The sequence below is a fragment of the Bradysia coprophila genome, unplaced genomic scaffold (genome assembly GCF_014529535.1).
Source record: "Bradysia coprophila strain Holo2 unplaced genomic scaffold, BU_Bcop_v1 contig_151, whole genome shotgun sequence".
Classification (NCBI taxonomy): domain Eukaryota; kingdom Metazoa; phylum Arthropoda; class Insecta; order Diptera; family Sciaridae; genus Bradysia; species Bradysia coprophila.
The window spans coordinates 3,352,575-3,369,290 of NW_023503423.1; the positions used below are offsets into that span (position 1 = coordinate 3,352,575).

Consider the following 16,716-nt stretch of genomic DNA (forward strand, 5'->3'; position numbering starts at 1 on the left):
TTTATGCCTGCTCAGAGGGATGTATTTCGCTTTAAGCCACATAAGCGAAATGAAAGGTCGTATTTTCCTCTTAACGTGTTCAATGTGTTGCTCAAACGTTAGTCTTTCGTCAAGTACCAGACCAAGTTATTTGAATCTCAAGAAAATTGCGAATTTGAATCGTTTTTAGCATTATTGACTTAGGCAAGGTGACAAGCTCTCAACTATTTTGTTTAACTTGGCGTCAGAGAAAGTTGTGAGAGCCATGTCAATGAACTGGATTGGCACCATCTTCTATACGAGTAATCAGCTAACGGCTTTCGCTGGCGATGCTGAGCTGACAGGAAGAGGGACACTAACAGTCAAGGAACCTTTCATAGAAATGGAAAGAGAAGCGTGTAAAGTTGGACTCGTCGTAAACGAAGAGAAAACCAAGTATCTGGCATAAGAGCGCACTCAAGGATCTCGTGTGGGGCAAAATGTGACCATGGATACGTACAATTTTGAAGTCGTGCTCAAGTATTTAGGTTCAACATTAAACGTAACCAGTGATATAGAGGAGGAGATCAAAATTAGAATTACGCAAGGAAGCAGAAGCTTCTATGCACTGAAACACCTGTTCAAAAGCTCACTTGTATCCCATGCAACAAAACTCCGACTCTATAAAACTGTAGTTCGACCCATCGTCATGTATGGTTGTGAGATGTGGTCCATGACATCCAAACAAGAGCAGATGCTGAACTGCTTTGAAAAAAGAATCTTAAGATCGATATGTGGACCAGTACATGAAGCAGATGGTTGGAGAAGACGAACGAATATGGAATTGTCCGAAATTTTTGGGAGGAATTTCATCACAGCTGCAGTAAAATCAGCGAGGCTCCGATGGGCGGGGCATGTGTCTAGGATGAATAATGACCGAACTGCCAAGAAAGCCCTCGAAAGGAAATTTGAAGGACGTAGACCGAGAGGGCGACCACGGAAGAGGTGGATAGACAGTGTAGTCGAAGATACTAGATCATTGGGGGTCGTGGATTGGAGAAGTCTGGCCGAGGACAGGAACGAGTGGAGGAAGTTGTAGAGTCAGCCAGAACCTGCTTGGGTTGACAAAGGCTACTAAGTAAGTAAGTAAGTTTAGCATTGTTGAGACTTAGTATGTAAAATTTCGTTGACCTTTTATGAACGGCAAGCTCTGACTAATAGCTCGAAAAGTCAGTTCAAAACCAATGAAGTAAAAGATTGGTAATCAATGAATTGAAAATCGTCAGATCAAATGAAACAGAAGACTCGATGGTAAAACTGCTGATATTATGTTGCCGTAGGTGAAAGATTAATGTATCAACAGAGAAGTTTGCCGTGATGTTTCAAGAGTCTTGAATCAAGACTGGGGAACCTCTCTGTCGCGATTTTAAATTTACTTTAAAGTCAGTAGCAGTAGCGCCTGTCATAACAAATGAAGACATCATAGAGAAAATTGGTTCCAACGGCAGAATTTCACTGAAACATAAGTAGGACCTAAACCTAAGGAGTAGGACAGTTATGCAGATTTAGTTCAAGGCAAAACGATTTTCGGTAGAGGGAACGGCACAAAGACAAAAAACATTTTTCGTTTGGGGGGCATAAAATACAAAAAAGTTTTAATTTTAGAATTAGATTAAGTTTTACAAATAACGGAGTCGTTTACTCACATCGCACACACAAAAAAAAATATTTGAGAGCTAATCGCTCCCGAAACTGCAAAAGCTTGCCATAACAGGACCGTAGATCTCTGGACGCACAGAAACTTTTTCGTACGATTTGGTGCTGAATTTGGTGACAACGGCCTTCTCTTTCGCCTTCGGAGCATTCAACACAATCTTTGCCAGACTGCTGATAACCGGACGTAATTCGGCCAACTTGTATTTCGTATAGAATTGCATATTTGCTGACCAGAGTTTGTCATTGCTTAAATGCGGCGATCGCAATTTCAATGTCATGAAAACAGCAGAAGCAGCAATTATCGACGGTCTGTATTGTACCATCGAATAGTCGATGCTGGCTAATTCAATAAAATATTTGGACATTGTGTGCTCCAGTTGACTGATGTTGGCCGCTTTGGAAAACCGTCGAGCGAAATGAATGACTGACGGTGCGCTCAAATCGAAGTCAAGTTTCTGAATGGAGAGGAGAAAAAAGTTGTTAACGAACCCACGAGCCAGCGTTTCTCACATTCCGTTTCTCTTACCCGTAAAATGTGCTGTTCCATGGTCATAATTTGTGAGGCGGAGTATGTGTCATCGGTGATGAAAACGAAATCTTTCAGCATCGGCGGATACATTTCTTCGTATTTGCATGCCAGGAACATAGCAGCCACGCCAACCAATTGCAGATTCTTTCTTGACGTCACTGTATACTCGTTCAAATAGCGATCAATGATTCCCACCGTCAAATAGTACGTTTCCGTGAACAGATGGAATTGAAGGTGAACCTCGTTCAACCAGTCGATCAAGACCGTTCGCATCTTGGGCGTTACTTCCCGTTGAGCGCTCAAGTAGTTTTCGGGAATGGCAAACTTCTTTTCCAAATGATGCAGGTAGTTGTAGATGTCCTTCACATATTCCGATTCGAGATTCAGGTTTCCTGCATCGTTTTTGTCGATGTCGTCCACACCGTGCGCGAGCATGTCGGACGAATGTGCCATTGTCTCATCGTACTTTTGCGATGATCGCGATGCCGGAGATGAAACGGCTTTTGATGATTGAGCTATTGCATTTCGCAACGATTGAACTCTACTGAGAATGCTCTCTTGCCGTCTGATTGGTCTGTTGGGTATGGCCGCATCAGTTTTCTTTGTCTGAGCAGCTAGAAATATCGAATGGTTGGAATGGTAATTGGATTTTCTTATCAATCGACATTGTATTGTATGGCATACCGTTAGGCTTGATCGTGACCAGCTGAGGAACCTCGGCCTTGGCAAATCTAACGGATTTGGTTGTTACCAATTTCGGCGGTGAAAGCTGTGAATTGCTGCGCTTGGCTGTGGGAGCTTCATTTTTCTTCCAATACGAGTCGACCTTTGGTTTGACGTCCTTCAAGTTCACTAAAGGCTTCAGTGCAGTGCTGAAATTTCGATGATTAATGACGACGTCGCGAAAAATCTAAACCGTCGAATCAATGGACGATACTCACTCTGGTCGGGTACTTGGTTCAGCTTTCACAAGATTGTTACTAACTTCTCCAAGAGCCAGTCGTCCGCCATTCGGTGCTGTTGATTTACTTCGGGTCACTATCCTCTTGGCGTTATTATTGGCAATGCCATCGTTCTGTAACCGAAACAAGGTCGTTTTAAGGTTAAGTCGTCATGAACCAGTCGTAGCATTCGAATGCGTTTTTTTTTTACTTTTGTGTGATCGATTGTTCCGACATACAATTCAATAAAATCGTCATCGAAAAATGTTATGCCTGACACGACTTAAGCGATCAAATAAGGTTTGCAATGGGAAAAAAGAAATAATTTCAACCAGAACAGCGTGCATATTCATTGTTCATTATGATGGTCGAAGCGAAAACAATGAAATCATGAACTACCGTTAGCTGTTGTCTATTGAAAAACAAAATTTTTTTTCCGAGAGAAGCCATTTTTAAAATTCCGTACAAACCGCGACAAAATATTTCTTTCCATTTCCATAGACTCGCATCGTACTCACCTCATTTACTTTATTAGCTCTCGTTAAAGGCATTGTGCTTTTTCGAAATTAACAAACAAATTATCAAAAATACATAAAATCAAATCAAAATCGGCACACAAAAAATAAACTGCAGACAATCACCGAATCAGCAGCCGTTGGTCGAATCGAAATTAAATTTTAAAATAATGTCAGCTTGAATGGCTTTTTGAATGGTATAAAATGTTGGTATAAAAACAATATGAATCTACCCCCACCATTTCGAGCCGAATCCGTCGATTACTTTAGACTGTGTTCACTTTTTCGAATTGACTGGGATTTTAATGGGCTGTGTGGCGGTCATCACAAGTTTTTGTTTTTTGAAATTAGTTTCAAACGCATCTGTTGTGGACGATTAGGCGATTTCGTGAATTGTAGCCCGAACGAGGTGAGGGAAACAATCGAAAGTGCTTAAATCAAGGTAATAATTTCCCATATAAGAAGTTGACCACTTTTTGAGTTCTTAACGTTCTTTTAATCAGCAAGATTTTCAATCTACCGTAAATCATAAATAAAATATGACTCGTATATGAGCTGTCTATTATTCTTCTTGATTGCCTTTTTGTTAAATCAGAGTAGATGCGAAGTATGTTTTGTGAATGTGGAACTCTGTCTGTACTCTTTTGTACAAAAAAGGAAGTCCACCGGTACTTACTTCATTCACAAAACCTTCAATCGTGAAAAAATATCACGACTCACGACTCGCTTCGCTCTGGCCGCAAACTTCACACTCGTGTAAGTTGAAAAATATTTTGATGATTGTTGGAGTAAAGCATTTAAAAAAAAGATAGTTCATCTTGCCTGCAAAGACTATCATTTCATAAGGGGCATTTTTCTGGAATGAGGCATGGTTGTAAAGGAAATAAAAAACTACCTGCATGATAGTTGACTATCAAATTTGATAGTTCACAGACAACTTGACAGTAGACTATCAAATTTGACAGGTAACCGACTAGGCGAATGGGGGACTGAAGTTTCAATAATTTCGATAGACAACATTATTCTAAGCAAAAAATTATTCTACACTATCGTAAAATTATAAACATTTATATTTTTAATTAATTGTTTTCTGATTTTCAAAGATCAGTCAAACATAAAAAAGACTATACGTCCCTATATGCCTCTCTTTTCTTCTCATGTCATTTTTTTTCTTAATTCTCTCACGAAAAAGGTTTGCTTTTTGGTTGAATTTGGGTCGTAGTCGTAATTGAAATATAAATTAAAAGTATAAAACTTGAAAATTCGGCAACAGTGTAGAACATTTTTTTTGTTTACAATAACATTCTTAATCTAAATACAAAAAATGTCAAAAGCAGGCGTCCCACTTGTCCGAAATGTCCGAAATTTTACACATTTGTCCGAAATTGTCCGAAATGTCCGAAATTTTCTTCAAGATCTGACCGTATTTAAATATTGAAACTTATAAAAGACTCTACAAAAAAAAATCGCCTGCGGCGCGCTTCATACATTTTCCAATTATAATTTCCGTGTACCAATTCTTTGTCTTAAAATTTATATCAACATAGATGAGGGAGTAAATTAATTTTACGTACATATGTACAACCCTTTGAATTATTTGAATTAAGATTCGTCCATCAGTCAACAACAGTCATTCGCTAATTAAATAAGTGTTTTACTAAAAACGATTTTAATTTGATTAAATCGTTACTGAATTTGTTAAGGGCAGATTCCGCCAATAACGGTCTGTTGCGTTACAATTTTTAAGACTGAAAACTCTAGTTTCAAGAAAAAATCGTAGTTTCAGGCATTAGACTGATCCTTCCTCTATTGCCACAAAGTGTTAAAAATTTGATCTGAGGTAACTGGTCATACAAAACTATTGCAATTGGCGGAGGTCTGCATTTTCAAACCCATATTCTACGGCAATCTCCGCTATCAAAATTTTTTTTCCGCCAACAACGGATTTGTTCCATAGTTTTTCACGCTCTATCGTCTCCAGCAATTTTTTTTTCGTTCACCACAGAAACTCAGGCGTCAGCTGATAGACGATTTTACAGATTTTAAAATTTACCATCAGCGAACCGGCGAGCCGCCTTAACTTAAACTACTTTCATTTCACTCGTCACAATCCGAGCCTACACATAGATATTTTAATAATCGATGAGATAGACACGCTCTCCTGGTTTCTTCAGGATAACTTTAACTTCTGAAGGCAGTCAAATTAAAAAAAACTCTGCATCCCATATTGACAAATTTTTAATGATTTTTAATTCAGTAAGGGAATTATCGATATTGTCGAATTTTTTAAGTTACTTGGAACTAAATAGAAAATTTTCCTGTCTGTGGCGTATCAAGCTTCGAAAAGTAAAAATACGACTGATGTTTTGAAGGTCGACGTATTAGGCATCTAGCACAAATTTGAAGTGCGAACAATAGTACATTACTAAACCAGTGTATAGTATGGCGTCTTACTTTACGAGCGAGGGAAAGGGTTTTCACTAGTGAGAGAAAGGCTACATTCCCTCACTAGTAAAGTAAAATACATTTCTAAGCATTAGTACAAAATTTTTGGAATTGAGTTACAATTTTTTTTTATTTTTTATCGACGGAGAACCTAATTATAAGACACTTTGTTTCGTATCATATGCCAAAAAAAGTTAAAACTTTTTTTATAAATCATTTTGAAAGTCACTGAAAACACGAAAATTCGAATCGAAATACAAAAATTTTTGATGACATACTGTATTTCTATTCGATTTTTCGTGTTTTTAGTGACTTTCAAAATGATTTATAAAAAAAGTTTTAACTTTTTTTGGCATATGATACGAGACAAAGTGTCTTATAATTAGGTTCTCCATCGATAAAAAATAAAAAAAAAAATTGTTTGAAGAAAGCCGTTCTAAAACTTTTTCTTTCTTTTTTAAATATTTTCAGCCAGGTTTCAGTTAACCCTCAAATTTAACAATACTTTTAGTAAAACATTTTTCAAGTCCTATATACCAGTTAATGATCAATTCATGTCACGCCAAAATATACTCCAAACAAATTTTTGAGTTTAGAATTTGTCACCAAATTCTGCTGATATAAAACGTTGAAATTTGGTGAGGGAATGATTTTTAATGTCTCACAGATGTTCTGCTGAGGATTATTGTGATGTTCTAGCAATCGAAATATATACAGAGTTTTGTGAGATAGAATAAATGTCTTTTGTTTTATTTCACTCAACAAAGTGAGTTCAAAAAACAGTGGAAAAAACAGAAAGAAACGATATCTCACAGAATATTCCTATTGCGATTTAGTGAAACCTGGAAACCTGAAAACTGGAAAACATTTGTCCGAAATTTTTTCTGGAAATGTCCGAAATTTTATACAAATTGTCCGAAATGTCCGAATTTCGGACAGGACAAAATTTAGTGGGAGGCCTGGTCAAAAGTTCAACTGCAACTTTTAGAGTCAAACCACATCGAAACTTTTTGTCGTTCACGTTTTCAATTGAGGCTATCAAAAATGTTAATGTCAAAACTGTCACTTCACGACAGAAAATTTCGATGTGGTTTGACTCTTAAATTTTAAATGGAATCTTTTTTTCTGAAAAGTGAACAAAACATGTCCGTACAGCCGGTACAGCCGCAAAAGCAATGAGATCGCAGCTGAGCCAGCTGAGTGTCAACTGTCATCACATCTTTTTTTGATTGTTGATTCGGGAAAATATTTATTTTGAATTGATATGGAGGAATTTAACATTTTTACTCTAAAGGCATTTAAGTTAATGGTAAGTTTAGAGACCATTCGACGTATTAGAATAGTTTTGGTTGCCATTTTGATGCATTAGGTAGATAGGAAAACGTTTAAAAAAATTCTTCATAGTGCTTTTCGTTGTGTATGACTGTTTCCATGGCGTATCAATTCCAAAAATCGAGATCGAAGAAGCTGCTCGTTGATTAAATAAATAAACAAGAGTCGATCAAAAGAACAAGAACCAAGTTCGGACTCCAGTTTCTGCTTAGATTCTGAAATTTTGGGTTCACGATAAGGGTGTGTTGTAGTTGTACACGAAGTGGTACACTCTCCATCCTCTATATTACTTATTACAATTTACATACCCTAGCGAGCTGAGTGCTTAGCGAGCTATGGCTCCTTAAACAGTTTACCATAGAAATTACGTTTTACCTGACCCGACCTGAAATTTCAGGCCATTGTTTAGGTTGACCTGATGACCGAAACATTTAACGTTGACCTGAATTTTGTTGGAATCAAGTTTTGCTTTATGTAACGCAGAGTGAAAAGTGTTTCAGGCTCAGGTGTTATGTCATTCAGACAGAAAGCTTTCTATTTTAATAAACAGAATTTGTTGATCGTTACAACTTTCCTTTTCCTTTCCTTCATGGACGTTTACGTCCCGTGTTCATTTTGCAAACAATTAATCCAAATCGATCTCGGCATAAAATGCACACAAATTCTATTTTCTTGTCATTGCCTCAATGCTTATGTCACCCACATAATTTCGATGTTCCATTTTCTCTAATTCCAGGTGGACATTCTAATCAACGTCCTAAAAAATTTGAAAGGAACCGATAAACTTGACGGACTACAATACCTCCTGGTGTCCATAAATACAATCAAGATAAAATGGTCACTGTCCCAGCGGGCCATTACATCCGGAACAGTCGAAACTCCCGCCACTGATCGAACGTTGTCGAATTTTTTCAAAACCAAACGCGACAATTCAAAACTGATTTTCAATGCAAAACATCTGAACACGCTGTGGATCAATCAGTTCTTTCGGCGAACTTTGTCGGAATTCGTTTTCGACAGTATAAATCTGCCCTTCAAATCGGACCATCTGCAAAGAACTGTGAAACACAATTCGGCAGAAAATGATCAAATAGCTAGATCGATCACATCTGTTGGTAGTGCCGACTCGCACAGCGACTCGCCGAATAAAAGTAATCCCAAAAGTGTGAAAACGAAGAAAAAACAGCCGTCGTCGTACAAATGCATTTTGTGTGAGAAGAGGTCAGTATTTTTGAAGATTACACTTAACGGGCCACCGGGTGTAATTACGTGGCCGCATATTTAGTATTTTCACGAATTTCTGTCCTCGAGGTTTGTAGTGTGTCTGTAACTTTATTTGCAGGTACTTGCAACGGAAGCCACTACTCAAGCACTTCTCCAGATTTCATGTGGGTTTTTGTTCGGAGTGCGGTGTCAATACTGGATCTAAGATTGAAGTGAGTATTGCAAATGTCTCCTTAACCGTTTATTTGCCGGCTTGAACAAGTCGGTCAACCGCTTGAGAGTCATATCGCCATTCAGGTGATTTTTGTAACTTTGGGAACAAGCGGTCTCCGATTTTAATGAGTGATAGCTCGTTGGATACGTCTTTCAATTCTATGAAACACGTATCCTTCACTTTTTAGAGAATTTTTTTGTTCTGTTTACAGCGTTCAAAAGTAAAGACATTTCAGAGGGTACCGAAAACAGTGTTTCGGCAATAACTCAAGAAAAAATTATTTTAAATTGTTGTAATGTTGTACGAATGTCGGGCTTGGAAAGACCTACAGGTAGAGTATACGCACCGCTTGGTGCTAGTAGATCCACGAGAGTTATGACTGAAAATATACAATTCCACTTGCCCCCACTTGATCATATCGTTTTTCCAAACTCCTGTCGCGTAGCAAATATTGGTCCAATTGAAAAACTACTTACTGTTCTGGAGTCCTGAGGTCATGTGCCTCACGCTAACACTCTATTTGACTAAAATCCTCCGAGAAAAAAGTAAAAAAAATTCTCTTGATATTACTAACACTGGATCTGTTTTAACGACATATATTCGCGACATAGCGAAGCGTTTTTCTATTGACAAGGTAAAAGAATTAGTAGATGATAAACGAGCCGTCAGAACAGTCGGAGCGTTTGCTGCGACTGAGCCCCGTACAAACCCGTACATCTATTGCGTACGTGACCCTAGTTCATCCGTCGCCCTACTCTTACCGTAAGCCTATACTGTGCCCGTAAACGTCGGTAAAGTAAAATTCTTATGAAATGTGTACGTCTTAAAAATTCCTTCGTCCTAGTCCTAGTTACGGCCTTAGTCCAACGACCCAAATTTAATTTTTTTTTCAACATCATTATATTCGGCCTTCGATTACCTTCCAAATGAAACAAAAATTAGGAAAATCGGATGAAATTTACTCGAGATATATGTAAAATACACTTAGGGCCGTGTAGCGGGCTTAGTCCAAGGACCCAAATTTAATTTTTTTTTCCAACAACATTCTATTTGGTGTTCAATTACCTTTTAAATGAAACAAAAATTAGGAAAAACGGATGAAATTTGCTCGAGTTATATGTAAAATACACATGGGGCCCTAGTAGCGGCCTTAGTCCGAGGACCCAAATTTAATTTTTTTTCAACAACATTCTATTCCTCGTTCGATTACTTTTCAAATGAAACTAAAATTAGCAAAATTGGATGAGATTTACTCGATTTATATGCAAAATACACTTAGGGCCGAGGAGCGGCCTCAGTCCAAGGACCCAAATTTAAAACGTTCTTCGCCACATTATATTCGGGCTTCGATTACCTTTCAAATGAAACAAAAATCACGAAAAAAGGATGAAATTTACTCGAGTTATATGCAAAATACACTTAGGGCCGAGTAGCCTTTCACTTCTAGGGCCCTAACTCACGGGCCATTCACCCGATTTTCCTGGATCGGTATCAACATTACCTATCTTTTGCCGTTTCATTTACATTTCCAACGTTTTTTTTGCCGTAAATATCCCCAAAAGACCTTAAAGCACTTAGACGACCCTAACCCACACTCAAGGGCCGACCTAAATATGCCCATCTTCGAACTTAGCCTCACCATTTTGACTATCTTTCAGGGAATTTTTTTTTTTTTGAAATCGGATTTGATTTACTCAAGATATCGACGTGACGGACAGACGGACAGACAAAATTTTTATTGCGGATTCGTCATCTATGAACATAGGCAAACACTTTGCCCTTACCGTCTGCTTCGAATTCCATCAATTACACACGGCATCGTAATCCTATAAGCCCCTTTGTACTTCGTACGGGGCTAAAAACACCACCTTCACTGGACGGCCGAGTAGCCACATATAAGCTCACTCGAAGACACCTAGCTCACGCTCCGGTGAATCGAATTTCAAAAACTTTTTTTTCCCTGATTGGTACGGTCAATACCTATCTAATAAAGCAAAATCCATCTAAATACGTTCAAATTTGGCCAACCTACAAGCAAAAACGGCTTGCCGCCCTGTACCTAGTTCACACCAAGGGGTCTAACTCACGAGTCGGTCATCCAATTTTCATAAACTTTTTTTTTGTCGATCGGTATTGTAAATACCTTTCATTTGACGTATCACTTACAAGTGTAGTGCTTAAATGTCTGGAGATATCGTCGAAAAACAGTTAGGCACTTATTGGGCCCCAGCTCCGGAAGGGTCGACCCAAAATCGCCCATCTTCGAACTTATGACTATCTTTCAGGAAAAAAAAAATTGAAATCGGATTTGATTTACTCAAGATATCGACGTGACAGACGGACGGACGGACGGACAAAATTTTTATTGCTGATTCGTTATCTATGAACATAGGCAAACACTTTGCCCTTACCGTCTGCTTCGAATTCCATCAATTACACACGGCATCGTAATCCTATAAGCCCCTTCGTACTTCGTACGGGGCTAAAAATGACTACCGAAGACGCTGTTCGAGCAGTTGGGCTACATTTTGGCACCAACTTCTTTTCCAACACTTCTGTGGGCTTGCAGCCCAAAAGTACTGGGTTCATTTATATGTGGAACGATAGTGTTTGAGGCCAGGTACAACACCCCATACTCAGTTCCGTGGAACATCGAAGCTGCAGAGAAGGCGGACTCTCCGAACATTCACAATATTTTTAGTCGTAACTCTCGTGGATCTAGTAGCATCAAGCGGTGCGTATACTCTACCTGTTGGTCTTTCCAAGGTTGACATTCGTACAACATTACAATAATTTAAAATAATTTTTTCTTGAGTTATTGTCGAAAAACTGTTTTCGGTACCCACTGAGATGTCTTTACTTTTGACCGCTTTTCATAGAAAACAATTTTATTTTCTCGAAAAAGTGAAAGATACGTGTTTCCTAGAATTGAAAGGCAAATCCAACGAGCTATCACTCATTAAAATCGGAGACCGCTTGTTCCATAATCGCATGACGTCTTGGCGATGTGACTCTTAAATCAGTCCTTGTTTCTGCCTAAAATGTAATGATGTGAACCCTTTCCGTTTTCCAGGACATCATCGAGCACAAGAGAATCAAACATTCCAAAAAATTTCCGTTCATATGTGACACGTGCGGCGAAGTGTTCAGCCGAAATCAACAGTTTCAGGTTCACCTAACCATACACGAAAGAGATCGCAACAAACCGGCCAAAGTTATCACGTGCCCCGAATGCAATGAACAGTTCAACAAAAAGTATTTGTATCGCAAACATTTGCAACTGACCAAACATCAGGATCGATCAATGATTTGCGAACTGTGTGGCTCCCAGTTTAACGATACCATCAAATTGAATCAACACATTCGGCGGGTGCATAACGGTGTGACGAGAAAGTGCCAGTACTGCGAACAAACATTCGATCAGAAGTGCAATTTGGACAGACATATGCGGCTGCATACACAGATCAAAAAGACTTTCATTTGCGAACACTGTGGCGATGCGTACTATACCAATGAGGCGTTGAAACAACACACCATCACAGCACACGAGCGACGGCCGATGGTCGCTTGCACGATTTGTAGAAAAGAGTTCAAGAACTCACGTTCCCTACGCATTCACATAGCATCCCATTCCGATCAGAGGCCGTTTTCATGTTCGCAGTGTCCGCAGGTTTTTAAATCCTTGATCCGTTACCGCTGGTAATTTCGTTAAAATATCGGGAAATGTTGCAGGCTTTCAAGCTGAAATCGCATCTCAGTCGGCATGAAAAGAGCGTTCATGGACAAATACCTGCTCGGAAAAAGATATCCCGACTGAATGAGACAGGTATGTGCCACTCAGATCTCTTTTTTCAAACGATTTGAATCACATTTGAACAAATTGTACCAGGTGAATTAGTAACCGTTCCGGAGCCGCAATCGTATCACCTTCGTCCGAATGAGAAACCCAACAACTTTCAACCATTCTCGAACGACAGTCTCTTCTATGTACAGGATAAGGATTTCCCCGCGAACGCAATTAATTCAACCGTTTGCGGAACGTCGAACGGCAATATGCTTAGCGCTGAACTAAACGATGTGCATCAGTTTCAAATGCACCAGAACAGTGCCAACCTATCCGACTATGTTATGGACAATTTGGACATTTTTCACAATTGCGATGCCCAGCACCAAGCCCAAAATGATTTTCCGTTCCACGAACAGGCACCTGACCAGCAGTGTTATGCTGGGAATGATTTGGATCACAATAACTGGTCGAATTTCATGGGAACTGACGGGAATTTTAATGACAAAACCAGCAAGATGCCGTTGATCGAACTGAATTCGAACGAATACATGCAGATTCCGACGATGATGCAATATCAGGTGAGTTGAAAGGAAATGTTAGCAACTGATGTAATCAGTTGTAGGTCTGGGCTGAGTAGTTGATGTTTGGGTTCGGTTTGATTTTTTAACATTTTTGGGCGGAGAGTTTACAGCAGATGGCGTTACTTCCGCCTACCCGAAGCAACGCCATCTGTTATCATCTCTCTGACTTTTGGGCGGTCTGCCGATCTTTAGTTAATTTATCGTAAATCACACTTCGTTTCAGAACCCTTGGCATTCGGATAGCACTCAAATGGACATATCAGCCGCCCAATCTTCGCAGAAGATAACTTATAACAACATCGGCAACATTCTCACCAATTTGGAGCTGCTGGGAAACAATTCCAATTTCGATGCCAGCAATTTCGAAATTATCACATCGAATCGCGAGCAACAATCCAAAGTGATTCTGAACGATGTAAATCCGTCCACTTCGCATCACAACGGCATGTCATACTTCAATATCCCATCGGTTCAGCAGCCGAATTTCATTGATCTGCAAGCCAATAATTTGCAAAGTCACACAATCACCGACATATCAAACACGTACGTCACGGAAACGCAACGCAATCATTTGCATCAGACGCGATTTTTCCAGAATCGGGACATTCTCAATGAAGATATAAACAAAAATTGTACGGGGTCGTCGAACGATGCAGTCGATGCTAATGCACATCGGACAGCCATTGTTTTTCCTTCATTGACCGATTATTTGCCAAATTCGTCGACACATGGTTTTAACTAGAGTTGGTTAGTCTGAATATGGGAGCACAGTCTTTTGAAGAATCGGTATCGAGTGGCATCAGCAACACGAATGAGTGGATCGACCTGATGCAGCTGATGAGAAACGACTTGGTTGAAGAAAATAAAGTTTTTAGTGAAAATTTCTGAGAATATTTTGTGCTCACTTTGCATCGTTGAATTTGCCCGAACCGAAGATTTGCCCGAACCGAAGATTTGCCCGAACCGAAGATTTGCCCGAACCGAAGATTTGCCCGAACCGAAGATTTGCCCGAACCGAAGATTTGCCCGAACCGAAGATTTGCCCGAACCGAAGATTTGCCCGAACCGAAGATTTGCCCGAACCGAAGATTTGCCCGAACCGAAGATTTGCCCGAACCGAAGATTTGCCCGAACCGAAGATTTGCCCGAACCGAAGTATCCGGATTACAATCAACCAAGGTAAGCAAGAAAACTAAGATTTACGAATTTAAGAGGTAGATTTTTGCCTAATCATCACGACGAATACTACGAGACTTACAATGATCTGAAATACGTATCCCATCTGTGTAAGTAATCTCAAATGATGTCTGGAAAATCTCAAAAACACGTCCCTAGGGAATTATCTCGCTTCTCAAAGCCCATGTACAACATACTCGCACGAGAAATGAAAAACTTTAGATCCCTCCACTGCGTCCTCCGAAATGAATGAACTGTACAGTGCATGACCAGATCGAATAAAAAGAAATATTAAAAATTTCGGTAAGTCAGTTTGATGCTTGTGGTGCTCCAAACTTCACTGGCGGTGGTCAATTGGAGAAGTAAAAATGAGAAGGCAACATAATTACACAAAAATTAGCCATCATGGCTTCAATAGTAAAGAAAATGATTTAAAGAATGTATCGACCTATGAGTTCTATGGATCTTTGAATAAATCTCGTGGAATAAGTGAACGATTTTGCCCGCTGTATGCTAATTCCGTCCGTTAACCGTAATTATATCGCATTGGTAACGTCTTGAAGTTCAGTGAAGCTTCATAATTTTGTGGGTAATTGTAGTGTGCGTGGTGGCTGCAACGATATACATACTAAATGACTCCTATGACGTACCTTAAATACGATTAATTTGTGTGTGTATATTTAGCCTACATTTAGGCGGGATATCAAATAAGCACCTAACTTTCCTCAAAGAGTATTTGCATACTTCGAGGCGTTGTTCAAAAGTGACGTAAGCCGATGGTCCAGACTGCACTTGTTATTGACCGTAAAAGGACGTAAGTGAAGGTATCTAAACGAATAAATCAAATCAAATGTTGAAAGAATTTGCGTCGAGCAAGCCCATCGAAACGTCCCAACCCGAATTCTACGACAGAAGAAGACCGACCAGTCGTTAGGAACGTAGGATCAGAAGATCTGCCTGACAAAATTGTTGAAGAAGTAAAGGCTGCAGTCAACGAAATGAAAAACAAAAAGTCACCTGGTGAAGATGGTGTTCTCATCGAAGACATTAAACTAGGTGGAGACTCCCTATTAAGTGCAATAACGGCTTTGTTCAATCAGTGCCTCCAATGGGAAAAAATCCGGGAAGCATGGGAAAATGCAGAGATCACATTACTGCACAAAAAAGGGGACATAACAAAGCTAGAAAATTACCGGCCCATAAGTCTTTTATCAACACTGTACAAGCTATTCATGAAAATCATCACAAAAAGGAACACGAAAAAGTTCGACTTCTACCAACCAGTCGAACAAGGTGGATTTAGATCAGGTTTCAGCACGAACGATCATTTACAAGTGATGAGAACGTTGATTGAAAAATGCAACGAATACAAGATTAGCATAGTCTTGATATTCATTGACTTCGAAAAAGCTTTTGATTCAGTTGAAACATGGTCGATATGGGACTCATTGGACGAATGTAGAGTGGACTCAAGGTACTCCAAGGTGCTCCAATATGTGTACGAAAATGCTACGTCATGTATTAAACTTCATGAGAACACGACGAAATTCAGGCTAGGTCGAGGTGTAAGACAGGGTGACACCATCTCACCGAAACTGTTCACATCAGTCCTGGAGAGTGTTTTCAAGAAATTAGACTGGAGCAAAAAGGGAATTGACATAAAAGGAGAATTCCTTAGTCATCTCCGTTTCGCAGATGACATTGTCCTAGTCGCACTAAATCTATACCAAGCACAAGTCACGTTAGAAGAGTTAAATGAAGAGGCTAACAAAGTTGGTCTCAAGATGAACTTATCTAAAACGAAAATCATGACAAACATTGACGACGACAGACAAATAAAAATTGGAGACACAGTTATTGAAAGAGTCGACAGCTATGTATACCTTGGTCACAAACTGAAATTAGGTCTAGACAACCAAACTGCAGAAATCAAGCGTAGAATTGGTCTTGGATGGGCAGCTTTCGGGAAACTCAGCCTGATTTTCAAAAGCAAAATGAATAATAGTCTAAAACGGAAAGTTTTCGATAGGTGTGTCCTTCCAGTGTTGACATATGGAGCAGAAACGTTAACATTAACCAAAGCATCTGAAAATAAGTTGAGAGTGGCACAAAGAGCCATGGAACGAAGAATGCTTGGAATTACACTCAGAGACAAAATGACAAACCAATGGATTCGCCAACAAACAAAAGTCGGTGATGTCATGGAAAGAATTGCGTCTCTAAAGTGGAGTTGGGCAGGACATATTGCAAGAAGGACAGATGACCGTTGGACCAAAGCCATCATGGACTGGAGACCCC

At 39.4% G+C, this 16,716-nt stretch overlaps 2 protein-coding genes across 2 annotated transcripts; one reads left to right on the plus strand and one right to left on the minus strand.

The window, feature by feature from the left end:
* Nucleotides 1–1,578: 1,578 nt before the first annotated feature.
* On the minus strand, nt 1,579–3,894 carry LOC119074495 (G2/mitotic-specific cyclin-B). Its single transcript, XM_037180647.1, has 5 exons — nt 3,663–3,894; nt 3,145–3,278; nt 2,888–3,075; nt 2,201–2,817; nt 1,579–2,129 (listed from the first exon to the last, which is right to left on the minus strand). The coding sequence occupies exons 1-5, from the start codon at nt 3,693–3,695 to the stop codon at nt 1,695–1,697; spliced, it is 1,407 nt and encodes a 468-aa protein (XP_037036542.1). The 5' UTR covers nt 3,696–3,894; the 3' UTR covers nt 1,579–1,694.
* A 3,409-nt stretch (nt 3,895–7,303) lies between these two features.
* Nucleotides 7,304–14,123, plus strand: LOC119074496 (oocyte zinc finger protein XlCOF22-like). Its single transcript, XM_037180648.1, has 7 exons — nt 7,304–7,413; nt 8,173–8,657; nt 8,779–8,872; nt 11,948–12,544; nt 12,607–12,700; nt 12,764–13,239; nt 13,466–14,123. The coding sequence occupies exons 1-7, from the start codon at nt 7,369–7,371 to the stop codon at nt 13,982–13,984; spliced, it is 2,310 nt and encodes a 769-aa protein (XP_037036543.1). The 5' UTR covers nt 7,304–7,368; the 3' UTR covers nt 13,985–14,123.
* Nucleotides 14,124–16,716: the final 2,593 nt, after the last annotated feature.

Coding starts and splice junctions, on each gene's coding strand:
- LOC119074496 (XM_037180648.1), top strand. CDS start 7,369: ATGGAGGAATTTAACATTTTTACTCTAAAGGCATTTAAGTTAATG. Junction 12,545..12,606: donor CATGTTCGCAGTGTCCGCAG/GTTTTTAAATCC, acceptor GAAATGTTGCAG/GCTTTCAAGCTGAAATCGCA. Junction 12,701..12,763: donor ATCCCGACTGAATGAGACAG/GTATGTGCCACT, acceptor AAATTGTACCAG/GTGAATTAGTAACCGTTCCG.
- LOC119074495 (XM_037180647.1), bottom strand. CDS start 3,695: ATGCCTTTAACGAGAGCTAATAAAGTAAATGAG. Junction 3,076..3,144: donor GAACCAAGTACCCGACCAGA/GTGAGTATCGTC, acceptor TCGAAATTTCAG/CACTGCACTGAAGCCTTTAG. Junction 2,818..2,887: donor GGTCACGATCAAGCCTAACG/GTATGCCATACA, acceptor CGATATTTCTAG/CTGCTCAGACAAAGAAAACT.